This window comes from Ascaphus truei, chromosome 7, assembly GCF_040206685.1.
Source record: "Ascaphus truei isolate aAscTru1 chromosome 7, aAscTru1.hap1, whole genome shotgun sequence".
NCBI classification, from domain to species: Eukaryota; Metazoa; Chordata; class Amphibia; order Anura; family Ascaphidae; genus Ascaphus; species Ascaphus truei.
In genome coordinates this window covers 55,702,844-55,730,824 of record NC_134489.1, presented here as the reverse complement: position 1 = coordinate 55,730,824, position 27,981 = coordinate 55,702,844, and the positions used below count along the sequence as shown (strand labels likewise).

Here is a 27,981-nt window from a genome sequence, read left to right as displayed (position 1 = left end):
GTATAACCTGAATAGTTTGGTTCACTAAAATCCAGTGTGAAGTGCCATCATATTCCATAGGACAACAAGATTCAGTGAAACATGATTACGCTTTTAAACTGGAGTATTTGCCTGCTAGGAATCCTAATATGTGAGGGGTCCTGTTTGAAGGTGCAATACAATGGGTGAGTGTGAACATTGTGTATCCCTTTCCATTTGTTTTGTGTTTTACCACAAAATTAACAGCCATAAGAGAGACTTATTTGCTCCTAAAATGCATGATCCTCTGGCTTTGTAGTAGCAGTGTTGACATTTCTACTGAACTTCGATTATAGAGAAACTGCATGATGATGAGATAAAATTACAATTACACACACAGAGATACTGTGTGAAAGGCTAATGGAGTGATAGTCAGCAATCGGATGTCATTACAGTATTTATGCAGCATTAGCATTTAATACCATTTAGACTTCTTGCAATCTGATTTCTCTACGAAGAAGCTATGATAACTGGAGTACATCAGCTGAGGTTGTCTAAATCTTATTAGAGGATTAGTTGCCAGTTATTTACAGTACATGGTCAGCTGATAGAAAAATGCACAAGTCAGAAGGCATTTTTAAATTATATTCTCTATTTTTTTTTCCATTAAATCTACATTAAACTGAAATGAAAGATACATTCTGGACAATGCTTGACTTACAACTGTTTGATTTTAACTTCCAACCTTTATGTTATAGCTAATGATCTCCATGACAATTTTTAATGAAACTGCTGGATATTTAATAATCATTTTTCATTACTAATTATGTTCATTCTTGTTTTTACATAGCATAATAAAATAACTATTAAACAACCAGGAAACATCTACTATTCATATCTTTAAATATGATTTCCTGATGTCCTCTAACATCCTTTTCCAACTGTTGTACGGTATCTACTATTCACTGCTGAAAGGCTGCATCATTATTAGAGAAGTGTGACCAGTCCAAAATACATTCACACCATTTTAAGCTTTTTTTATATAAAATTTGATTCCCTGTAAAATGTTTCACCAAACCTCAAAGGGCTGATGATGTTACCAAACCAGTACGAGAAATATAGCCAGTGAGCATAACATGGTATGCGTGCCCTATTTATAGACTCGACATTAAGCAAATCTAGCGGGTTTTAGAAAATTTCACAAATTAGCATATTAAACTAAATTGCAATGCACCTTCATTTAATGCTTGGCGAATTGCTTGTGAACTCTGACCCAGCTGCTGCATTTTTCACTACTCAAAAAAGCAACATTTTATCTCGTTCGCGACCTCATGCAAAGTTTCACACAACTCCAACCATTAGCTGTATGCTACCCAACTTCTCATAATATTGACTAGGCCACAGAGAGCAGCCACAGCATTGCTTGACCATTCCCTCTTCCTTTCACACTGCATCTTTTCACCACCCTTGTTCCTTTTTAAATTGTAAGATGTTTGACCATGGACCACTTCACCTTATGAATCAGTATTTGATCATGTGTATGGGATTTTATATTGGGTTTATTTATATTTGTTGTTGTTAATGTCCTTCAGTTCCTTTCATCGCCTGTCTATTAATCTCCTATTGAACTGGACTGTAGAATATGGCGTGCCTTGCAGGCACAAAATACTGATTGTGCGGATAACACTAACATTGGCTTCTTGTATGAGTGATGTAAATGATACATCAAGAATGTTATACTGAAGTGCTTGTAACACTGACGTGGTACACCTTGATATCCCTAGTTTTATCCTAGTATATATGTGATACATCACCTTCTAAAGACCAAGAGACTATTTTGGTTCGAATTATTAAGCATTTTTTTTCCTATCAAGGGTAGTTTAAAAACCTTACCGTGGCCCGGATTCACTGAAGGGTGAATGGGAAGAAAGGTGTGCTAAAGCTTAACACCCTTTAGTGAATATGGGCCATAGTCATTACAGAACACACCAGGTGTTCCCCGCTCTCCAAATGAATACAAGAAAGTAATTGATGCTTAAAAATGCTCTTGTGTATTATCGGACAAAAATAACATATAACAACAATATGCAAATGCGAACTACAGATAATAAGTGAATGCAGGAAGGGGAGGAGGGGTAGTGAGGGAAGGGGGGGATGTGATATCACTATAATAGGTGAGGGTAGGGTATGGAAACCACCGACGGGGGCGGCTGTTGGAGCAGAACTGCGCAGGATTAACTCTCAGACCACAGGTTTTTCTTTATCAATATACAGTAGATTGAGGTCTTTCAAATTGATTTTTCCTAACTGTAGTCTATTGAGTCCTTTAGACTTGTTCCCAGTGCGTATTGCCACACCATAGGACTTTCTGCAGAGACAAATCACAAGAACCACATTGATTTTTTGCATATTATACATTAGAGTGTTTTTGTTCTCAAGTCCAATTTTTGGTAAGGGTGTGTCAGGTGATCACTGCATTACGTTACATACATACATGCTAGATGACATACTCAATTGTATGTTATACTGTTTGCATTCATTTGTTTTCATAAGTGTTTGACCCTTTGTTCATTTTAGACAAGGCGGATTAAGTTGTGAGAGAGTCGGGAAGTATCGTAGTCCCACTTTGTGGAGGCTATGGGGAATGGGCCTGTAGAAGGGGTACACAACACCGAAGTGTTGCCCCCTGCTTCTTCCTACACTAACATCCTTCCCCGTCAGGGGTTTCCTTACCCTACCCTCACCTTTATAGTGATATCACATCCCCCCCCTTCCCTCACTACCCTTCCTCCCCTTCCTGCATTCACTTATTATCTGTAGTTCGCATTTGCATATTGTTGTTATGGTTAGTGGAAATCAGGGAGCGCAGGTCACCGATGGGTACATAACGAATGAAACAGAAAGATATATAGTGCAACCCTGTAAGCACAGAACTTCTCAAAACAGAATGGCTGGGATGACAAATGCAGTGAAAAAGTGTAAGAAATCACACAAAAAAAACACAATAGTAACCCAATCTCAAGGGTAGAGCAGGAAAGATACCAATAGGTATCAAGGGCAAACGAATGCACAACACACAATCAAATAAAGAGAAAAGAAAAAAATAATTAAAAATGACCAGCAAAAAATGGAGATAACAACAAAAAGCAATAAGACCGTGAAGGTAAGATCAGCAAGATGCATTCATAATGAACAGGATACAAATGGTGTAGGCAGGGGAAACTCACAGGACAGCCCCATGTACAGGCATTAGCAGCATAAGGTGCGGCGCAGAGTTGCCCGGGAGTGAAGAGGAGAGAGTACCGTGATGTAGACAGCTCTCACGGAGGGTCCGTTGCGCTGGCGTCTCCTCCAGTGGTCGCGTCACAGAACTTCCGGGTTCTCCTCCTCTCGCGATGGTTGCGTCCCACGTGACGGCTCAACAAGACCCGGATACAACTGCAGGAACAGCCGCAAGCACCAAAGACTTCAGACGCGCGTTGAGTCCTTGCTACTTGCGGCTGTTCCTGCAGCTCTTTGACAAAATATAATTATATTATTAAAAATGTCTCGAAAGTATCATATACATTACTTTATATAAATGCTTCCAACAATATGCTAATATTTCACAACCACTAATAAATGTACTTGCTATCTTTCTTTCTTTATTGCATCATAAAAGTACTTATAACTGGCAACAAACGCTTGTTTATTGAGACCATTATCTGCACATTATAAATCTGGAGTCCTTGCAAATAATCTAAATTGAGCATACTGTAGTCTTCAAATTAAAGTTCAAACTATATAGAAAGCAATGGGAATGAGAACAAAGGAAAGGGGAGATATTATGGGCCATATTAACTAAGCGGTGCTATTCCACAAGGCACCTTTTGCCCCAGAAGACAAGTCATGGCCCATTCAAGTGGATGGGTGAACTGGTGTTTTCCAGGTATCTTATGGAATAGCACAGCTTAGTAAACATGGCCCTATATGTTTCCATTATGTTTGATTTCTAATGTATTTATTGTGCGTGAGGGTTAGCTTTTTCATAGAAGGAGAGCATCTCACTCAGTAATATTAATTTCCATAAAAATGTCACTGCATTGACTGGTCTAATTTGTGTTTCCATACAATATCCTTGGCCTGAAAATGTTTAATTGTCATTAATACAGCGATCAAGTTCTAAAAATCCTCCCGCAATCATCAAAACATGCTCAATATCTGCAAGAATTAAGTAATAAATGGATGGTGAGTAGGAAAATAAGTTGTATTTTTAGTTTGTTATTGTTTTAAAAAGTTACACTGTGACAGTGCATAGAAGTGAACATGATTGGGTAAAGGGGCAGTATAGAAGGGTATTATCTGACTCTTTGGTTCCTTATGTGGGATTTTCTTGCCCTCCAAGGGCTACAATCAGATAATAGTGGGAGGAAATGTGATACGATGAAAAATAGGCCCATATGTTCAAGGATCTCAGCGAGAAAGTAGTTATAAAAGGGTTTTCGACAGAAGAAAATAGAAGTTACCTAATTTGGGATTCACTCAACACACTTATTTAAAAAACAGACCTCCCAACTCTCTAAATGTTAATCGGTGTCATTCAACCTATTTAATGCTGGAACCTGGTGGTATGAACTTCATCAACACTAATTCACTAAATATCCCCTCAGTAAGAAGGAAAATATGTAATCTGAGAGGTAGTATGTGACGTGTGTAACAGCACAAAAAGACCATAGGCAATTGAAATGGGCAATGACTTTTGATTGTCAGCCAGTGAACTGAAGGATGGCATGATTAGTATCAGAGGATTGTGTGATGTCCAACTGGAAGGTAGTCTACAAAGAACAAGCCTCATCAACATAATTAACATAATCTGTAATCTGGCCCACATCCACCAAAGGGTGTTAAACTTTTCTCCCATTCATTTGTGGATCTGGCCCTGGGAGTTAAAGTAGTTTTACCATCATATCAAATGAATGAGCCAAAAAGTGCTTTACAACTGTCCACTGCTTAATTAATATGGCTGAGAGTGCTATTAGAATGGTGGAGCTCAAGCAACAACAATAATAAAAACACCAATATGACATGTTTAATAACTTTGCTTTGTCACATAACAGTGAATACAGTATTACTCTATGTATGGCCTTTCTCCCTCCAGCAAAAAAAAAGAGGTACATGAGAATGTTTCCAGGTAGTGTTAGGAAATGAAAATTGGTCATGCCTTAATGTTGGCTGCAGGTTTATAACGCTTTGGCCAAAGGGTTTAACTAAATGACCCTTAATCGTGTGCAGATTAGCACTGAAGTATTGTTCTATACGTTGTGTCACTTTGGATGTTGCGCTGGGTATTTCAGTTTTTGTCTGTACATTTGGCCACGCTCAATAGCACTGCTTTTTGACACAAATATATATGCTTTATATATGATGTGAGGGTGGGTTTTGGGGTTCTTGAGCTTGCTGGGTTATTGCAACTGTTGTTGTTTGGAGGTGTGGCCTCTCCTCGCAGGGCTTAATATCACCCCACTTTCCAATTAGCACTTTTTATCATGTTACTATATATGACAGACCCAGTATCATCCTTCTCCCTCCAGAAAAAAAAGAGGTACATGAGATTATTACCAAGTAGTGGTAGGACCTGCAATTCGGTCATGCCTTGATGTTGGCTGCAGGCTTATAACGCTTTGGCCAAAGGGTTTAACTAAATGACCCTTACTCATGAGCAGATTAGCACTGAAGTATTGTACTATATGTTGTGTCACTTTGGATGTTGCGCTGGGCATTTCTGTTTATGTTAGTGAATATTACTGCATTTTAACAACAAACAGACTGACATACTGTACAATAAAAAGACATGTAATTGTGGATAACATGGCTGTGTGCCTGCAACACTGGAAAGTGACATATAGCCTTGTTCCTATGAGAGACATAATTCTGTATATTTACAAAAACAATATTATTGATATATTGTTATTTCTCAATCAGCTTGATCTGTGGAAGCCAGATATGGTTGAGGAAATCATTTCAGGAAGAGAAGTGCACGTCCGGATCCCATTTTCCCATGTGCGGCAGATGAAAGAAACCCTTCTCCAAAATACAATGCCTTTTGAGTATGTTCATTAATTTATAATATAACCATTGCAACTCGTGCTCGTATGAACATTAGTGGATCAGTGGCTTTTCTTGAGCCTTTTTGCTTTGCATATTGCACACTGTATATCCTAATCCCCTCTTTAATCTGAGCCATTCTGTATGAAATCCCCAACAGTTTGCACTAAAATCTATAACTTGCATGTTGTACTGTGTTGAAAACATAAAGAGGGATAATATACAGTACACTTTAAAATAAAAGTAGTAATACAGAATCGTCAACGAGTTAAAATACAGGCTGCTACACAGCATCTGCAGAACTCACCAACAACAGTAAGTAATATACAGAAGTAGCAAGGGGACAGGTACTCACTCCATGGATGTAGTTTAGTTTTTAGGGGTTAATTACAGAGATCTTAAAATCATTGTTGGTACAGGCAACATTTCAGTCCTCCCATGACCTTCATCAGGGCCCAATAGGTACTGCAGGGTTGTGTACATTAAAGGCTTTTCTTGAAAGCAATCAATTTATGAATTCACGTAACCTATTCAGTAATTTCTAGTATTGCATCAACTAACAATGTGTTAGTGATTTTTGAAGTTTAAAGTTGAGCAAAATCGTGATGCATATTCCCCAATTTGGTAGATAATGCATATCCGCAGCACACACAAAAAACATTTTGCCAGAAGAGGGCAACCATGTACTGTATATTTTACTTAGAGAGCAACTTTTACAAAAATTGCAATGATTCTTTTGAAAAAGTAGGCAAAAATTGTGGATAATTTGAGCGAATTCTACATTTTTTAAACCCAGGAAATACAATATTTAAGTCGCCCTCCCTTAAACATTCAGTTACATAGTTACATAGTTATGTGAAGGAACTTCTCAAGGAGAGAAAGATGCGTCGCACAGCACAAAAATAGATGAAGGCTGATGTGGGATAAAAATAAGCTTTATTTGCACAAGGTGCAAGCGAGTCCTCTTGACGCGTTTCGGCCTGGAAGGCCTTTGTCAAAAGAGTAATTCGCTTGCATCACAAGACATCCATTTGTAATTACTGCAAGTATGCTTCACCTACAAAAAGAATTCACACATTGTTCCCTAATTGCAAACAGCGGATCAATACATTTATTAATTGTCAAACTACACATGTAGTGTATGTTATCACCTGTGGTTGCAAACAAAGGTATGTAGGCAGAACAATAAGATCTTTATATGTCAGAATCTCTGAACATGTGAGACTTATTAACAAACGTGATTTATCACATCCAGTCTCAAAACACTTTTCATTATGTCCACAAGGGGGATTAAAGAACTTCTCTTACTGTGGGGTTGAACATATCCCTATCCACCCTAGAGGTGGAGATAGACTTAACCGTTTAAATAAGAAAGAGATGTCATGGGTTTTCTCTCTGAACAGTTTACAACCTTGTGGTCTCAATGTGGAATGGGAACTTAAACATTTTCTTTATGATTAATTTTGGTTATTTCAGTTTCTTTTTTGTCACCTTTTTGTCATGTTTTTACTTATTTTTCCCTTTCCCGTCTTCATCTTTTTCCTCCCCTTTCCTCATAGTGCTCGCGAGCCGGTTGGGGGGAATGATTATATGTTCCTTCATATTACACTAAGGTTGTGTATAGCCTGGGTCTAGAAGATTTACTTTATCTTTCACCAGCAGGACTATGCTATATTCTGAGCGCCTGGAGGGTTAATCAGATGATTCACCCGTTTGTATAGTTACATAGTTACATAGTAGATGAGGTTGAAAAAATACATATGTCCATCACGTTCATTCATATGCTAAATTTAGACGACAGATACTTATCCTATATTTGTATTTACCGTTTTTTGATCAAGAAGAAGACAAAAAAAAAAACAGTAAAACATCGTCTAATGCTGTCTCATAAAGGGAACATGTAATTCCTTCTCGATTCCAAATAATGGCAACCAGATTTCTCCCTGGATCAACATCTTTCCCATGTTACTTAATTGGTATATCCCTGTATACTTTTCCTTTCTTAAAAGATGGCACACTTTTTCCTGAAGATATTTATTGTATCTGCCATCACAGTTTCCATGGGTAATGAATTCCACATTATAACTGCCCTTACTGTAAAGAACCCTTTCCTTTGTTGCTGGTGAAATATCCTTTTCTCCAACCTTAAGGGATGACCCCGAGTCCTTTGTACTGTCCTTGGGAGGAATAGTTATTTTGAAACCTACTTGTATTGTCCCCAAATATATTTGTATATAGTTATCATATCCCCTCTTAGATGCCTCTTTTCTAATGTAAAAAAAAATCTAAATTAGCTGGCCTCTCCTCAAAAGTCAAATTTTCCATCCCCTTTATTAATTTGGTGGCTCTTATCTGCTCTTTTTCTACTTCCATAATGTATTTTTTATGAAGTTGTGCCCAAAACTGTACTCCATATTTAAGGTGTGATCTGAGTAATGCTTTATAAAGAGGCATAATTATACTTACTTCCCTTCCATCTATTCTCCTTTTAATGCAAGATAAGATCTTATTAACCCTTTCAGTTACTGCATGACATTGGGCATTATTGCTAAGTCTGCTATCTACAAGCACTCTTAAATCCATCTCCATCAAGCATTCACCTAATCTTTCCCCGTTTAATTAGTAAGTCACCTGTATAATTTTGTTTCTCACATGCATAAATTACATTTACTTGTATTAAACCTCATTTGCCATTTACCTGCCCAATTTTCCAGTCTATCCAAGTTCTTCTGTAGATAAACAACATCCTGTGTTGATTTTACTACCTTACACAATTTAGTGTCATTAGCAAAGATGGAGACTTTGCCCTCTATGCCAACCTCAAGGTCATTAATAAACAAATTAATAAGCAGGGGTTCCAGTACTGATCCAAGAGGTACTCCATTCACATCTTTAGACCAACCTGGAAAGGTTCCATTTATGATAACTCTCTGTTGTCTATCCTCCAACCAGTAAATCAGGTGCAAATATTTGTACCGAGCCCAATTTACTTTATTTTGTACACTAACTTCTTGTGTGGCACAGTACAAAAAGCCATTGCGAAATCTAAGTAGACTACATGAACTCCATTGCCCTAGTCTAAATTCCTATTTACCTCCTCAAAGAAACTAATAACGTTAGTTTGGCACAACCTATCCTTCATAAATCCACGCTGACTATTACTAATAATTGTGTTACCCATTAGGTATTCCTGAATATTATTCCGTACTAAACCTTCAGGTAGCTTCTTCACTATTGTTGTCAGACTTACAGGTCTGTAACCCCCCGGTTGTGATCTAGCTCCCTTTTTAAATATAGGCACCACGTCTGCTTTATTGTATTGTATTGTATGTCTTTATTTATATAGCGCCATTAATGTACATAGCGCTTCACAGTAGTAATACATGTGGTAATTGAATAAATAACAGATAATATAAATAACAGATCATGGGAATAAGTGCTTTAGACAAACATAACATTAAGGAAGAGGAGTCCCTGCCACGAGTAGCTTACAATCTAATTGGTAGGTAGGGATAACGTACAGAGACAGGAGGAGGAAGTTCTGGTAAGTGCGTCTGCAGGGGGCCAAGCTTTATGTATCATGTGTTCAGAATGTTCACAGTGCTATTCGTATGCTTCTTTAAGCAAGTGTGTCTTAAGGTGGGTCTTAAAGGTGGATAGAGAGGGTGCTAGTCGGGTACGGAGGGGAAGGGCATTCCAGAGGTGTGGGGCAGTCAGTGAAAAAGGTTTAAGGCGGGAGAGGGCTTTAGATAAAAAGGGGGTGGAAAGAAGACATCCTTGAGCAGAACGCAAGAGTCGGGGTGGTGCATAGCGAGAAATTAGGGCTGAGATGTAAGGAGGGGCAGAAGAGTGTACAGCTTTAAAAGTGAGGAGAAGAATGGAGTGAGATATGCTGGATTTGATTGGAAGCCAGGAGAGGGATTTCAGGAGGGGAGATGCTGAGACAGATCTAGGAAAGAGTAGAGTGATTCTGGCAGCTGCATTAAGGATAGATTGTAGGGGAGACAGGTGAGAGGCAGGAAGGCCGGACAGCAGGTATTGTGGTACTGAGCCTTTAGAAATTGAGTCCTTGAATATTAAATGTAATGGTTTGGCTATTACTTAACTTAGCTCCTTGAGAACTATTTGGTGCATGCCATCGGAGCCAGGTGCTTTATTTACTTTCAGTTTATCAAGCCGCCTATGCACTTCTTCCTCAGTTAACCAATTGTTTGTTAATATAGAGGTTGTGGCTTCCTCCTGTGGCACTATTTTTGCAATTGATTCCTCTCTGGTCAATACAGAGGCAAGAATTTGTTTCATACATTTGCATTTTTCCTTATCTCCAATAATTTTCCTGCCCCATTTCACACTGAATCAGTCCTATATTTTATTTTCTAATCTTTTTGGTACTTAAAGAACTTTTTAGGGTTGATCTAACTTTCAATTTCAATCCTTTTTTCATTTTCAATTTCCTCCCCTACCTATTTATTTAGCCACATTGGTTAGACGTGTTTCTTTTATATTTATTACCCAAGAATATACACTGATAAGTGTGCTTTTCTAACAATGTTTTAAATACTGCCCATTTACCCTCCACATTTTCCCTGCAAAAAACAACATTGTAATTTATTCCTTGTAGATTACTCATCAGTTTATTAAAATCTACCATTCTAAAATATAAGTTTTGGCCTTATTTTATATAAATTGCAGAAAATGTATGGAGCAAAATGGAAAAGGTTGGCACATCTCTTGCGTACAGACCATGTGTGGCTTTGTCCATATTTCAACTTGTTATACTCATTTTAATGACTTTATCTAGCATTCAAAGTATGGGCAATATTTGTGTTTCCTGGGCAGTAGGCTCGGTCGACAATGATATGTTAACATCACTGCAATATTTTTCAGAGCTCAGGGGACTATGTATCAAGGCAAAAAGTTGGCAATTCTGGGGCAAAAACACTGAAAAGTTGTATCCAATAAAACAATACTATTGATACCAATTGAACTTTTTCCTTTGATAAATATGGCACAGTTTTTATAGATGGGAAATTATAAATTAAAGCATTGAGGGTGAACACAATAATACGATTACACGGTTTCTAAAGGATATGTTAAAATACATTAATAGCAAATGCCTTGCAATTAATGTTTCTCTTTCCAGTGTCCTGATTTATGATGTACAGAAAGTGATAGACAGCAGCTCTGTGAGTGAGCACAAAATGCAGAAAACATCTCTGGAAGACTATGACTATACCAAGTATCACACAATGGATGAGGTAAGAAATTGATCAGGGAATTAAGAAATAGGGACATATAAAAAGAGAGAATCAGTTCCGCCCAGCCAATAGCTTTGTCAAAAACATGGGAGTATGTGCGGTCGTGCACAGTGCCAGATTACCCACTAGGCGCACTAGGAATGTACCTAGGGCTCCTAGGTTAGGGGGGAACCATAGGTTGTAGTGGGGCAGTGCTGTGGCCCCCCCAGCTCTTCAGACAGCAGCCAGGTGGTCACTGTCTGCCATAGTTTCCGTCCTTTTGATCGTCTCAAAAGAGCTTTTGTATCTGCCCCCATTCTAATTCACCCTGATCCCAAGCTTCCTTTTACCCTTGAGGTCGACACCTCTGACATGGGTGTAGGCGCCGTTCTGTCCCAAAGGAAGAATTCCCTGTCCAGACTGCATCCTTGTGCATTTTTTTCGAAAAAAAATTCTCCGGCCCAATGCAACTACGACGTCAGGAACCGGGAACTTCTGGCCATGAAGCTAGCTCTCGAAGAATGGAGACATCTGCTTGAGGGCACGGAAGATCCGATAACCATCCTCACAGATCATAAGAACTTGCTTTATATTGAAGGTGCATGCCGCCTTGGAGCCCGTCAAGCCAGAAGATCACTGCTCTTCTCTAGGTTTAATTTCATAATTTAATACCTTCCTGGATCCAAGAATATTAAAGCTGACGCTCATCAAAAACACATTTTACCGCCCAAATGTATTCTCTCGGCCACTTCAATTGGAGCACTCAAGGAAATTGTCCGTCAATAAAGCCACATCCCTTCTGGCATCTCGCCTCCACAGGACTGTCTCTTTACTTCACCATCACACTGTAAGAAGGTTCTGGAATGGAGTCATTCATCCAAATCTGCAGGCCATCCCAGCACCAAGAGGACCTTGGACCTCATCTCTCGTACCTTTTGGTGGCCAGGTATGCAAAAGGACTGCGTGCCCTATGTGTGCCAAGACTAAAACCCCCAGGTCTCCTTCAACCTCTACCTGTTCCGGATCGGCCATGGACACATCTGTCGATGGATTTCATTGTAGACTTGCCTACTTCCAAGGGGATGGACACCATTCTCGTAGTAGTAGACCGTTTTTCAAAGCAGGCCCACTTCATACCACTCAAGGGTCTGCCCAACTCTCCCAGATTAGCCGACATCTTTATCAGGGAGATCTTCCGGCTACACGGTGTACCCTTGGAGATAGTTTCAGATAGAGGATCCCAATTCATTTCTCATTTCTGGCGCTCGTTTTGCCTTCAGCTAGGTATCACCCTCCATTTCTCATCAGGATACCACCCATAGACCAATGGTCAAACAGAGAGGACCAACCAGTCCTTGGAACAGTATCTTCGGTGGTTTACTTCGGATTCTCAAGATGACTGGGCAGAACTCTTACCTTGGGCAGAATTCGCCCACAATAATGCACGTAGCAGTTTTACTCTGGAGTCACCGTTCTTCGTGAACTACGGCTTCAATCCTTCAACTCTTCCTCTTGTTCTACCCTCATCAGGGGTCTCAGCGGCGGATGACAGAATTAAGGACTTACAGGATCTATGGATAAAGATTCAGGTCAACATCAGGCAGGCGGTCAATAGGCAAAACTATCAGGCAGATCATCATCGCAGACCTGCTCTGGACCTTAAACCTGGCGACAAGGTCTGGTTGTCATCTAAGAACATCAGGCTGAAGGTACCCTCGATGAAGTTCGCGCCGAGATTTCTTGGACCCTTTGCGATTTCCGAAAGGATCAATCCCGTGGCATATTGTCTTGTTCTTCCGCCTTCTATGAAGATTCCTTCTGTTTTTCACATCTCTCTGCTCAAACTGGTGGTTCAGAATGCCTTTTCAGTTCCGGTGGTTCCCACCTCTCCCCTCATGGATCAAGGACAACCTAAATACGAGATCCAATCTATCCTCGACTCGAAGATCTCTAGAGGTTCGCTACACTATCTGGTTCATTGGAAAGGTTTTGGCCTGGAGGAAAGGTCCTGGTTTCCGAGCCACCGAGTTCACGCAGCCAAACTAGTTCGCATGTTCCATGCTAAATTCCCAGAGAAAACATCGTGGAGTCTCCCGGAGGTTGCTCCTAAAGGGGGGGGTACTGTGAGGATTCGCCATCCTTGCGGTCGCAGACCGTCTCCTCACCTCAACAAGCCTTCCGTGTCGAATACCCAGCATGCGTGGTTTCATGGTCCCAGTACGCGCACGCGACCCTTGCGCACTCTGTACAACCGCCCGCGGATTCAGACCACGTCCCCATCACTGTCACACGATGTGGACGTTCGGCCAGCCTCCCTTCCCTGCTGATGCGCGAGTCAGGCCCCACACTCTGACCTCCGTGACGCGCGCAGGTCGGCGCGCATCTGGCTCTGCCCCCTCTGGTCCCAGGAATCGGCATGGGAGTGATGCGTGCTCTAAACTCTGCCCCCTGGCCTCTGTGACGTGCGCAGGATGGCGCTCGAGCAGTTCCACCCTCAAACCTGATTAGGCTGCATCATAGGGCACACCTGTGTGCACCAGCAGCAAATCGACTCTCACTTCCTGGTTCCGCCCTGGTTGGCTCTTGGAGGCTCCTCCTATATATACCCTCAGTCTGCAGTCAGTCATTTCTGAGCATAGCCATTGTGATGCCGTGCCTTGCCATATCCTTGTTGCTGTATCCTGCCTTGCCTTGCCTTGTATACTGTTAACCTCTTGTTGCCTGAACCCTGCTAGCTCCTTGGACTCCGCTTTTCTCTACTCCTGATCGCTTGTACGACGATTCTCCAGTCTCCATTCCTGACCTTGGCTAAGTACTCAATGATCTGACATTCTCCTATCCTGAACCTGGCTACGTCCCCCCGACTATCCGATACTCTCCAATCCTGAACCTGGCTACGAACTACGACGATCCGAAACTCTCCACTCCTGAACTTGGCAAGTACCTTAACCATTCTCCAATCTATAACCCTGACGTGGCTTGAATGACTACTCTACATCCTAGGCGCGCCCGTGTGGCTGTGGGTCGGTGTTATCCAATCCCCTACCTCAGCATCGCGGTCGCGCTTCGTTTGTGGTGAGCTATGCATTGCAATAGGGTTGCAATATTATACTATCTAAGAAATGGTAAGTTTGAGTGTAGACAAATATGAATATTTTCTCTGTATTAGTTAATGGTGAAAATGGTCCAGAAAAGGGTCCTAGTCTAGATATAATGGAGGATATAATGTTTCTAGTCTTATTACCAATTGATCAGGTAGACCATTACTGATGGTGTATGGCATTTTTTTACAGATTTATCACTGGATGGAGCTGATAAAAGAGAAACACAGTGATCTGATGACACAGCATTATCTAGGCTCAACATATGAAATGCGACCTATTTATTATTTCAAAGTGAGTCTACTCTATAATGGTGTTAAACTGACATTAGTTCCAGGCATCAATCATTTACTTTTCCATTTGTGTGCTTCCTTGTCAAATTTAAGAAATGGGTGGTCAAGTCTCTTACATTTGATGGGAGCTTCATAGATACATGTAGGGATGCCAACAGAAATCATGGGGTCCAGGGCAAATTAAAGGAGCAGGGCCCCCAGTTAATCCCTCTCTACCTCTTAATGCCTCCCTCTCCCCCTCCCACTCGTCAATCCCCCAACTGGGGTTCCCTGCAGGTGGGAGAAAGAGGTATGGGTCTGGGTGGTTAGGTGGGGGAGGCACATCTGTCTGCAGCCCTGTTTTTTTTTTAATTGAATCATAAAAAATAATGAAGAAAAGTAGTTGTAACAGACATAAAATTAGTACATACTATCATCATTATCTATCTAATAAGTACCTTTCTATCCTGTTGCAAGGAGATGTGTGCTTGAAATTTGTTGGTGTTTATGGCAAAATGTCCATTTATGTAGTCAATCTCCATAATACTGTTTCTATTCAAATTTGTAAAATAGTGTTGTCCATTATTTTTTTTAAAGAATAGCTCATGGTAGTGCTGCTCAAGTTCAGTCAAGGGTAATGCATACATAAGCGACTACTAATAATAAATTCTAACCTAATTGGTTAGTTATGTGTTGATGGGAAACAACATGAAAATCTGGTCTGTTTAGTCTTTGAGCACCCTGGCTTAGTGGTAAGAAAACTGTCTTTGAAGTAGACTAATTCCATTTTTTGCCAATTTCAGCTCTTTCTATGACTTTGGGCAAGTTGCTTTGGTTAATATTTACTAAGCAGTGCTGTGCCATAAGGAATTTTCCCACCCATTCAAGTGAATACGCTGTAAAGTGTCTTCTGGCACTGGAAGGTGTCTTGTAACGTAGTGAACATGGAACAGGGTGCAAATCCTCCCGGGGATATGTTTAGGAATAAACACAGTAAAAATACAAATAGTGCAATAAAGTTAAGTAACAGTATCTCCAGGACTAATATATAGTTGATACACTCACAAGTGTCGCAGTATTTTCTGCACTATGAGAACAACCCTTCTCCGTGGGTCTGTATGGATACAAATTCTTCCAGGTTCACCTTAAACATAAGATAGGAAAGTCCAATTTTACTAAATAAACAAAACAAGGGGTATTCCATGTAACCCTCCCTCCCCCCTCCCTTCCTGGTGTTGGTTACTAATGTAATCTAAGGAGTTAAAAGTAAGCAGTGGATGATAGTCTCCACCCTGTGATGCCACGTGGATCTACATGGCTGGGGGTGTAAGAGTCAGAAGGAATGTTCTGGAAAGGCAGGCTCCAGAAGGAGAGGAGAGTAGGCTCCTCGGAAAGTAGCGGCTGAGAGAAATTCCCCCCCCCCCAGTAAAAGAGAGATTAGGCCCCCTTTTTATTACAGTTAGGATCCCTGTAACATGGACAACAGCTATATGCAGGTCCCAGAGAGGGAATGCAAACATGCCACAGAGACCTGCATACATAGGGCTCTAGGATGTCAGGGAATCAGCCCTACAAGCGTTTCTTCATATACAGAGTTTACAGCCCTTGAGAAAGTAGCAGTAACCTGTCTGGAAAGGAGTGTAAGTATAACCTCTACAGAACAGGAGAGGATCTCAGAAGCAAGGCCGAAATAGCAGGATCACATGTGTAACAGGTGTTCCCCCACACTAAAGGAGATTCACTGCTACCTGGTGGTGTCGTGCTCACCTACAGGTTTACAGAAGGGCCTGAGCTTCCACTGATGTTAGTGGGGATAGACAGGACAGGCTTTAAGATCTGTAGATCTTATCTTCAGTGCAACGCCTCCATTCCAACAGGGCCTATCAGAGATAGGTGCATTCCCTGCAGAAAACCTCTTTCCCCCCACCCCACCCCCCTGAAAGACTGGAGCCTCAAGCAGGAGTAAAAACATACCTTGGGTCTTTATTGAAAACATATCAACAGCACACATCATACACGTTCTTCTCTGTGTCCCTGGAGTCAACCCCCGGAGCTTGAGGCCCCAAGAGTCTCTCTTTGTCTCCCATGCTCCCTGATGGGGTAGATGTTCCCACTCCCCTGAGGAAATAGAAGGTGAAACAGAGCCCTGGCTCCACACTTCTAACACTCTACTAAATTTGGAGCTGCAGAGCCTTTTTGTTACCAGGGGAGGGTCCCAGGTCATAGACCTGGTGTGGGCAGTACCTAGGCCTTAGGCACACACCCCTGTCACTCAAGGGAGCTGTTTACTGCAGCAGAGCATAGATTTAACCCTTACACTGCCTGCGCTGGTACCACGGCTTATGTGTTAGGCAGGGAAATTAGTAGTCCAGGGGATACCTGGCTACACATGGATAATGCTAAGGAAGTGAAACAAGGAAGTCCAGTACATGTATTTCTATCAGAAACAAGTGTTTGCCCATCCCAGGAGTGTTAACAGAAGGCATCCAGGGAACAACTATGTATAGAGTAATAATAGAATGGATGAAACAAGATACAACCATGTTAATCGTATTGTAAATGTGAATGCAGAGCTCCTAAGCCTGGGAACATGAATAAAGATTGAAGTTGTACTATTAAAACTCCTGGCACCCATCTTCTCCATCACCCAGATGACCACAGCCAGCACCCTGAGACAAGGTAAATCTATGCTGATGTTCAATCAACAACTACACCGATATAACCTCCCTAGGGAGCCGGGCAGGGAGGGTTACATACAGTTAAAAAATCACAAACACATGTGGGCATGTGCAGTAGGGCACTCAGGAGGGATCCAGAAGAGATCTGCTAGTTGCTGGAACAGTACTGCTAGTCTGCTGTAGCGTGGATGCAACTCTCAAGAGATCCATCTGATCTGTGCAAACACAAAACGGGACTGTAGAGTGTCAGCTGGGCTTACTCCCCTCTGGTAGATCACCCTAGGGTGGCAGCAGAGGTCACCTACCAGGTGGAATAAGCTCAGCTGACACTCTACGGTCCCTTTTTTTTCTGAGTATTTTGTGTGGGTCCCACATGCCTGATAATAACATTTGTTTGTGAGATTTTAACTGTATTACCCTTTTTTTTGTTAGTAAAATTGGTTTGCACTATGCACTTTCCTCTCTTATTTTTGAGGTGAACCTGGAAGAATTTGCATCCGTACAGCCCCACAGAAAAGGGTCGTTCTCATAAAGTTAAAAATAAATGAGTGTATCAGCTATATATTAGTTCTGGAGATACTGTTCTTTTATTTTTTACACTATTTGTATTTTTTCTGTGTTTTTTCCCACACATAACCCATGACGATTTGCACCCTGTTCCATGTTCGTATATCCCTTTAAGACAACCTTGGAAAGTTTTACAACTGGCACAGCTTTCTACTGGGGTTGTATATTTCAGATGTATATATTTATCACTTTTTATTCGTGAAGTCATTTGCGCTTATTTCTGTGTGCGTCTTGTGACAAAGCACTGCTTAGTAAATGTGAGCCTTAGAGTGCCACATCCTTCAAGTGCCAGTATGGGTTCTTGCACCTGTTCCAGGGTAAACTGTAGTTCTTAACTGTTATTGTGGCAGTAACCATGATTAAAGGGTACCCCTTTATAGTTTTATCTAAAATGTTAATTATTTTGAATGCAACATTTTATGTACAACGCTCTGCCGATGCAAAAAAAAAATTGCATTATTAATTATTACATTTTTATATACTATGACTGCTAATACTTTACTCAGTGGTTTAAATATCTTTACAGATTGGATGGCCATCAGACAAGCCAAAGAAAATTATTTTTATGGACTGTGGAATTCATGCTCGGGAATGGATTGCTGTGGCTTATTGTCAATGGTTTGTAAAGGAGGTATGTTAACATAAAATAATTTCATACCTAATATCTTGACAATACACTATAAACTTCTACATTCTTGAAACAGAAATTTGAAATAAAGAAAAATATTTCCGTTTAATTGGAACATTTGCTGTAATTTGTGTCGTGCTTTGCAAATGTATATAAATATACAAAATAATTTTTAAATATTTAAAAAAAAAAAGCATTCTGGACACAATCAAATGTATAGTTTTCAAACTAAAGTGTGTAGAGTTGGTGCACTTGATGAGGTGAGGTACCTGCCGGGTGATCCCACACCTGGTAATGCCACAGCAACCGACAGGATCCACTGATTCAGCGATGGTTGTGGTCAGCAACTTGTCCGCCTCCAAGTTGAGTAGAATCCAGCTGGAGGGCCCCACACTGAAGAGAGTCTATGATGGTATCAGCTGGTCTGGTCCCAGACAACCGTGGGCCAGTATGCAGCCATGTCCTGGCTGTGTGCCCTACTCTTATACTACAGGGGCAGTGTCCATATCTCATGGGCCTGTCCTTGCAGCAGCCACAATCTGAGGGGTGTCGTGACCCAGCTGTGGCCTAATAGGGGGGTCTCTGGCCTAGTGCAGGTGCCACAGACACCTGCACATACAACCTACCCTGACCTTGTCCCAGCACCGACTGACTAGCGTGCCTCAGCGCACGAAATGTATCTTCTTCTGAGTAGAGGATTCTAGCAGCCCTATTGGCTGTTGTGCCTCACATGTCACATGTCAGTGACTTCTAGGGCTTGTAATTCCCCTGCAGAGCTGTCTCTATATTGGTCACTGCTCTAAGGGTGCTTTGCACATGCGTGATCCCCATTGTAATGGTCGCCGCACACAGAGTCCTTTTGCGCATGCACACCTCATACTGCGCATGCGTGCGCCTGATCAATATGTCGGTGCCCAGCAAAGGGAGCCACCGCAGACCTCCGGTGACCCCGTCGCCCTGCTACCTGCCGCAGCTCTACCCCGCACACCACCAGCACTTGTCCCTGCCTCCGCTGCAACTCGCGGCTGCGCCGGGAGGTAAGGGGACAAAAGGGGGGACCAGGGGGGACCCAGCTATACATAGTTATGAAGTTACAAAGTAGATGAGGTTGAAAAAAGACACATGTCCATCAAGTGCAACCTATATTAAATTGAGACGACAGAAACGTTATCCTATATTTGTATTTACAGTACAGTATATTGATCCAGAGGAAGGCTAACATAAAAAACCAGTGAATATCATCCAATACCGTCTCATAAGGGGGAAAATACATTTCCTTCCTGACTTCAAATAATAATCAGATTTCTGCCTGGATCAACATCCTTCTCATGTTTACTTATTTGGTATATCCCTGTATACCTTTCTAAAAAGATGTCCAACCTTTTTTTGAAGATATCTTTTTTTATCTGTCATCACAGTCTCCATGGGTAATGAATGTATTTGTGTTTAGAGATCTTTGTGGTATCTCTGCCTAATTTTTAAGCTGTACGGTATAGTACATTGGATTTTCATTGTTTTCATATTTAAGAATGGTCACACTATTAATCACAGTTGAATTAATAAAAGGTTGGTATTTTTTTAGGGACACACATCCATGGGATATCAAAGACAGATCCTCGTTCTGAAATGGTGATTCCTTGTGGAGTTGAGATCAACACAAAGTAAATTTATGTACAAGGGTAGCGTCAGGTTTTGTTGTCTCTCATAGTTTGATCTAATTTTCCAGATCCTTTCAAGACACAAGAATGATCCTTTGCTAACCAATGTCCTCAACCAAGTAGATTTCTACATTGTACCAGTGATCAATATTGATGGATACATTTACTCCTGGACAACGGTAATGGTGCATATAGTGAGCATTATTACACATCGCACATACAGATACTGTATTTGTGTTTCACAGCAGTGAATCAAAAATTCAAAAAAGTCCTAGAATAGACTTATAAATTTTAATTAGAAGTCAGTGACACCCATAATTCAGCTATTCTATAGCTCACTCTATGTTTGCAGCAAAATTAGTGACATTTGGGCTTATGATCAAAGATGGACATTTTAATGCAGTTCTATGAATTTGTATGCCTTTATTTTTTGTATGCAAATGTTTGTGAAATTCACCACTATTTGCCAACCTTTTTGTGCAAAATATTTGCAGAAGTTGGTATCAAAATGCTCTAAAGATATTTGCAGTAAATTATCAAGATTCTTAAAAGGTTATGCGCTACATGTAATACATTTTAATGGACCAACATGAGAGTTTTCATTGCTGTTGTACTCAAGCTTTCCAGACACCTTAAGCTTTATCATTGGATGAACAATGTATGTTACACTACATCTACAGTGATTTGCAAAATTAACCTGGTATTTCACCTTCAAATACACAGGAGCGTCTTTGGAGGAAAACACGCTCACCACATAATAATGGCACCTGTTACGGAGTGGATCTCAACCGAAACTTCAACTCACATTGGTGCAGTAAGTTAAATAACAAAATTAAAACATGCAATATGGTCTAATATAAACAGTGTTAGTAATTTGTTAGGTGTGATAATTCCTGCCTCTAGCATGAAAGCAGGCTAAATACAGTAGTAACAAGTGACAAGTAAGTGTTACTCATAGAGTAGGCATTACCATATAACCCCCTATTCTGCTTTGCATGCCTATCAAATGTATGCGTTCAGTTGTACTTGAAGATACAGTTGCTTATACTAAGGCTTTATATTAGTAATAATTATGTTAGTCATAAGGCACTTAGCTGTTACCATCTATTCCTTTTTAACCTGTATACAAGATAAGACAAACAGAATTTCACAATATTTATACATATTATTTATACATAAACAGAATTGCATAATAATAATAATAATAATAATTTCATAATATTTATACTAATTTCATTTCTATTCAAGTATATTTAAATAGAAACACACTTATATGCACTTGTACTGTAAGTTAAAAACATTGTACACTGAATATAGCTAACCTAATGACTTTGGTGCTTGTACTATATTTATCATACTAAGCTTAGTTAACTACTAAGCAAGTACTGTGGGTAAAAATAATCAAATTGACACTAAGGGGCATATTTACTAAAGTGCTACACAACAAGTGCATTTACCCATTTAAGTGAATGGGGTACAGTATAACGGACCATATTTACTAAGGTATGCTGGAAGGTGTCTTATGTAGTAACACTGCTTAGTAAATATGACCCTAAATGTCCCAAATGGAAAGTAAATTATGTAAATAAACACAGCATCTCATGTTTCTTTATATTTTTTTGTTAAGCTGTTGGTGCCTCTCAACACTGCAGCAGCATTACCTTCTGTGGCCCAACACCTGCTTCAGAACCTGAGACCCAAGCAGTTGCCCATCTTGTGGAAAACAGAAAATCTGACATTTTGTGCTACTTCACCATTCACTCCTATGGAGAGATGATCCTCCTTCCGTATGGTTACACAAAAAATCCTTCCACAAACCATAAAGAGATGGCAAGTATAGCCCAGTAACTGATGATCCCTTGTAATGCAGGGTTATAGGAATAGAATTGGTAGCAAACCGCTTACAGTGGCCTTAAGAAATTGCCACAGCCGATGTGAAAGTCCAAACTCAGTAGATCTCAAACCTACTATAAAGGACACTTTGCATGTTTTTGTGATAACCAAAGGATATGCAACTAATTTGTACAAGTATTTCCATATCCATTGTTTGTTTCATATAAATGTATCTGACTAAGTGTGTCTAATAGTGCATGAATTCAAATATCAATGTTTGTTTAAAAAATACTATGTTGACTATCATGTGCAATAATGCTATTTATTTTTTCCCAGACGGATGTTGCAGAAAAGGCTGTTGCTAAAATGAAGGAAAAACATAACAATCAGTACAGAGTGGGCTCTGCATCTGTCATATTGTGTAAGTGGGTAACAAGAGAGAGTATAACATACTGTATACTGATACTGTATATACCCCCCAAACACATTTTTAGACAACATGTGGAGAGACACCTGTGAACAAAAAGGAGCACAGCTGAGATACCTGGGATATATGCTCATTTGGATATGTAATGTATATTTAATGACTTTATGTATGACCTAGATGACCTAAGGATACACCAATCACAGTACCTCCCTAACCCCTAACATACACACACCAATAACCACACAGCAAAGTGCTGGAGTGAAATGGACACAGTTTTGTTTATTATTACCTAAACCATAAACATAACTTGAACCTATACCAGACTGCTCGTTGCTGTGCCGAGAGCCCGGACAATCATAAATTATGATCCCTGTTGCTGACCGGATGACCAGACAGCAAATAACTTGACTTGATTCCTTTTGTGACAACTGTGTTTCAAAGTAAGAAACAAAGGGCATAAAATGATCCCCCAAAATTACTAACCCAACAACATGAACGCCACAGGACCCAGTTTGGCACCAATGAACCAACCCTGCCAATGCAAGGTTATGTAAAACCCTATAAGATAGCCTCTACCCCCCACAACAGACACCATTTCCTCTAATTCATCCTGCAGACCCATGTTAAAGATGTCTGTTCCAACACCAGAAAGGTAAATTCCTTACCCTCCAAGTCAAAATGTCGGATTACCAAAGCTCCAATATCTTTAACAAAATGGGACATGGTCTTGTTCAGCCTGCGCCTACACTGCTCAATTGATCTAACAACCCTGGCCCACCTCCAGCACTGATGTGCAACCACGTCAAACCAAACAATGTCTATGTGAGGATTGGACCTCGGTCCCGCCTCCCGTGATGCATTGGATGACGCCCCTCGTGCGTGCACTGCGCAGGAGCACCGCAGTACTACTGCTGGCACCAGACCTAGGCTCCACCCCCGCACCTCCTCCCGTGGCGCAACGGAGGACGCTCCTGTCTCCAATACACGGCGGCATCGCATGACCAGAAACACTCGTGGGGTTAATGCTAACTGCTTTCATTACTCCACAGCTGGGATACACTCTGCCCCTGCCTATCAGTACACAGTTCTATGTGTGATGACTCACTGCCTGCAGTCTTCCCATTGTCTCTCTGTGCTTTATATGCTCAGCCAGCCCCTAGGCAAATTGGCTGAGCACAGACTTGTGTTTATATACTTGTGCTTGCCTCAAGCACCCTGCTGCCCTGCCGTTGCTCTGTGCATTCTGCTTGATATCTTGTACCTTTGACTTCCGCTTTAATCCTGACCTCTACCTCCTGGACCTCGGCTGCGCACACGACAATTCTGACCTCTCTACTCCTGGACCCCGGCTAAGAACAATGACAATCTGACTTCTCCAATCCTAGACAATGATGAGTATTACGACTATCCTGACCTCTCCTACCCTGACCCAGCTACACGAATAAGACTGCAGTCCGGACACGGTTGTGCGGTTGTTGGTCGGTGTATTCTAATATCCCCACCTCAGCCCTGCGGTCCCATCCTGTTTGTGGTGAGCTCTCGTTACAGTCTGTACCTGAAAGCAAAAACAGGGATATGGGATGTCTCGCTTCATATCTGCAATTAAATCAAGAGTTTGTGGAAACTCAAATGATTCAGTGGAGTAGAAGAACCACAAGCCTTGAAATCTTGGCACTATTTCTTAAAATATCTGGCAAAACCTGAACCCAATACATGCCCCGCTTATTTAACCATAAAACATTTGCGCCATGAGCCACAAAACCCAGGTGTGTCCCATATGGCCGGACTTTCTCTTTCTTGCATGTGTCCACAATATGCGAGTCTCTGCAGACCAAAATCATCATAGCTGCCGTGCCTGGATGAAACAAAACATTTAAAACAAGATAGAAAATGAATTAACGTGCTCACTGCAAATGAACATAGCTCACAAATCTGCTGGACTCATCTACCAATCCACTTTATGATGTTTTCCCCCAAACATAGTCTATCTGCTTCAATTGCTGCATTCTGTATGAGTAGATCCCGTATAAAGAAGAAACCATGCCCAGCGTAACCAAGCATGCCTTAAAGTAAGATGTGAACTTGTAACAAGGTAAAGGGGAAATGTTTTTATGAATGAAATAGTGCCTGCTCACCCAACCACCTGGGGCTTAACTATGTCATAGCTAAGCAGTACCCAAACAGGGCAATAGGAGACATCTCTTAAACCCCAATATTTATCCAAGCCCCTGTATGCTCCAGATCCATTTGAGACCTAATACAAATATGAACACAATCTGGTTTGATGATGATGGCTTCACCCGAGAGAAGGCCATGAAGAGGCCAGTTTTGAATCAAGAACCAATTCACCCACCGTTAAAGCACCAAAAACTGCCCATATAAATTCTGCACTGAACAGACTAGCTTAAAAATGTGAAAAACACACTGAGGCTGACACTCCCAAAAATTTCTGAAGAATATCCATGGTAGCTGCATGCCTACCATCCCCTGCTGCCGCAACCTCTTTCCAACCCAACAAAATTATTTTAACAATTAACTACTCCAACAGAGCCACCAAGCCCAAAGGCCCTATACCTGATAGACAAACTTGCTAAAAAACAGATCACTGAAGATGGGCATTGACACTGCACACTTCCCTTGACCTGGGACAACCTAATTCTGCGGCCACCCACCCTGTACCATTCTTGCCAGGATCTAAAGTACGCCCTGCCAGGTCGTAGGAGCTAACTAAACTTTAACCAGCTCCATTACTTTCCTGGGCCATAGCTCTACAGGAACTGGACATGCCAAAACAATGGCCTCTACAGCAGGTGCATCTGGAATAAGGGCAACTGCGAATGAGAAAGGTCAACTGAAATCAACTTTTATCCCTGGAATGTGACTAGCCCTTTCATATATTGAGGTACCGCAAATAAATTGGCCAAGCAAGGGCACTACCGGAGGAAAGGAGGCAGACAGATTATTTACTGCTGCCACTATTCTCATGTTCTTTGACCTGTACACAATGTGGTAGTTGTACAGCTGCTTCCCTAACAAGTTCATTGCAACCAGATTCGAGAAAAACTCCAAGAAGACCAGGTTCTTAATTATGGCCTAATTTCCATTAATCTGGCCACTGACGTAAACATAATTTATGTTCTTAATATGCCTCAAATCCCACTGACCATGAGGCATCAGTGAATAGCTCAATATTAGTATTAAAATGACTTCTGCCATCCAGCGGGTAAGGCTGGATAAGGTTAAGGCTGGATAAGGCTGGATAAGGGTAAGGGTAAGCCCCAGAGGGGCTGAGCTATAGGAGCTCAGCTGAAGAGCAGCAGGGAATGCCACCCTGCTTTCATGTTTATGAACGTTATGATTTTGCTTAGCATAAGTCTGCTGTTTGTTTACTTTGTTAAAATACAAAAAGTGTACCACAGGGTGGTTTTGTCCCAATCGTGGGAATATAAAATACTCTTCTTGCGAAGCAGGTATTCTAGTGTTCTTCTTCCCTGACAGTCCCTAGAATGCCACCCTACTACAACCACCCATTCCAAAAATGTACTAAAAGCTTAAAAATTAAACCAAGAATAGCGCAGTCCATAGGTAGGCACAGGTCGAACAAGAACTGACTATCAAAACAACAACCCAATAGCATGAGAAGTTAATTAGCAGTAACCAGAAGGCAGAATCCTTACCTCACCCCCTGACTAATTCTCAAGTTGTGCAATGGTGGTGGAGAAAATGACCCATCATCCTGACTAACGCAACCTCCTTAACCAATTTCTCCCGCACTATTTCACTATGGTATTCAGCAGACTTTAGATTCTTCATATAATCCCTAGCCAGATTATCCTCAACAGGAATCCAGAAACCAAAAGTACCTCCACTCATGCACCCCTTGATCCCATACCCTTTGACCTATGGCAGCATTTTGTAGCTAGGAGACACCATGCACAATTGCAGCACTTATGACTGAATTTACATGTAGTTCCCCACCAACATTGGCCCGTATTATATAGCCAGTAGATGCTTTTTTCTACCCCCAGTTGATGACCAGCATACCACCAACCCCTGCAAGAAAGAAAGACACAAATCCATATCCCCTGTAATCCCAGCCATCAGATTTATTGAGTGCTGCCCTTTGTCGGAAAGCTTTGGTGTAGTGAAGCAATGCTACCCATGAAAAGTTTTATTTACCTCCATTATAGTTTCCCAGTAGGTAAACCAATTTTGCATGGCATTTAAAAGCAACATTGAGGATTCCCTGGCACAGAAAATCTCATTATGTAATTATACATAATTTTGTGTCCCATTGTGGTCTAATTGTGAATGTAGAAGAAATAAATAAGGACCCTTAACTCCTGATAGTTGGTATACTTTATATAGGGTCATTCCATAAGACCTTCCGGCGGCAGAAGATATTGTACCTTATTGCATATTTAAATGAATGCGCTTGAAATTGCCTTATTGGGTAGTAACCCTAATAATCTCTTGTACTATATGAATGTATTAGTTAGCGCATTCTGGGTAATAGTTAGAAAGGCAACATTTCAAGAAAAGTGTGCATGGAGGAATTCTATAAGCTAATAAAGAAATAGAAAGTACCTTTTGTGGTTGTTGTAGATCAGGTCTGTGTATGGATTCCTCAGTTACACCATAACTCGCAGAAACGATCACTCTGATGCATTGCGCAACACAATACTGACACCTGGCAAACCCAGCAGGGCTGTGCTATATTGTATCTCATGTTACATAACACATCTAGCAAGATACTGAATTGAAGTGACCCCATTGTGATTGTGCAATAGGTCTGAATTAAAATTTTCTGTGAAAAATCCAATAAACTGAAATGTGTTAAGAATAACTAAATTTATTTGATACCTTATATATATTCCTCACTGATTTTGCAAAATAACATCTCATATAGTACGTATCCCATTTTCTTTTCACTTGTAGATGACAATTCTGGATCCTCAATGGACTGGGCTACTGATCAGGGCATAAACTTGACTTACACCTTTGAACTGAGAGACAATGGCACCTATGGATTTCAGCTCCCAGCTGACCAGATAAAGCCTACTTGTGAAGAAACAATGACTGCTATGATATCCATGATCGAATATGTCAATGAAAATTACCTTGGAAATAGTGCAGTGACTGTTGTGTCCCTGTGGTTGACTGTGTTTCTTTCATGTGCTATTTGCATTTATAATCCACTAACTAACTAACTACTACACACCAACCTTTTCAAGCACCCAATGTTATTATATACATTTATGAATACAATGTTATGCCACATTCTAACTAAAATAAATAACATGAAAATTGAAATCCATAGTAATTATTTCTTCCATATGACAATAACAGTATGTCAGGTATGTCACACCTGTGAGCACGTGACCTGCATATGGGACAAGGGTTAGTACACAGCTACCTAGCTGGCCCACTTTTCACCTTAAGCAAAGGTCCCTCAAATGAATAATATCTCTCCTCAATCCGTCCCAGTATACAATTTGCCCCGAACAACACACTTGTGAACACGTGAATCAGATATGC

General features: G+C 40.9%; 1 protein-coding gene across 1 annotated transcript; it reads left to right on the top strand.

Annotated features, from left to right (window-relative positions):
* Nucleotides 1-3: 3 nt before the first annotated feature.
* LOC142498536 (carboxypeptidase O-like) lies at nucleotides 4-27,756 on the top strand. The gene is made up of 11 exons (XM_075606761.1): nucleotides 4-164; nucleotides 4,110-4,185; nucleotides 5,920-6,044; nucleotides 11,186-11,300; nucleotides 14,573-14,674; nucleotides 18,424-18,528; nucleotides 20,252-20,362; nucleotides 20,907-20,997; nucleotides 21,811-22,013; nucleotides 22,353-22,437; nucleotides 27,382-27,756. The coding sequence occupies exons 1-11, from the start codon at nucleotides 82-84 to the stop codon at nucleotides 27,651-27,653; spliced, it is 1,368 nt and encodes a 455-aa protein (XP_075462876.1). The 5' UTR covers nucleotides 4-81; the 3' UTR covers nucleotides 27,654-27,756.
* Nucleotides 27,757-27,981: the final 225 nt, after the last annotated feature.

What these genes read in the sequence shown, in the direction of transcription:
- LOC142498536 (XM_075606761.1), top strand. Translation starts at nt 82, where the DNA reads ATGATTACGCTTTTAAACTGGAGTATTTGCCTGCTAGGAATCCTAATA. An exon ending in TTGAAGGTGCAATACAATGG is followed by an intron (nt 165 to 4,109) that starts GTGAGTGTGAAC and finishes TCATTAATACAG; the next exon opens with CGATCAAGTTCTAAAAATCC. An exon ending in CTTCAACTCACATTGGTGCA is followed by an intron (nt 20,998 to 21,810) that starts GTAAGTTAAATA and finishes TTTTTTGTTAAG; the next exon opens with CTGTTGGTGCCTCTCAACAC.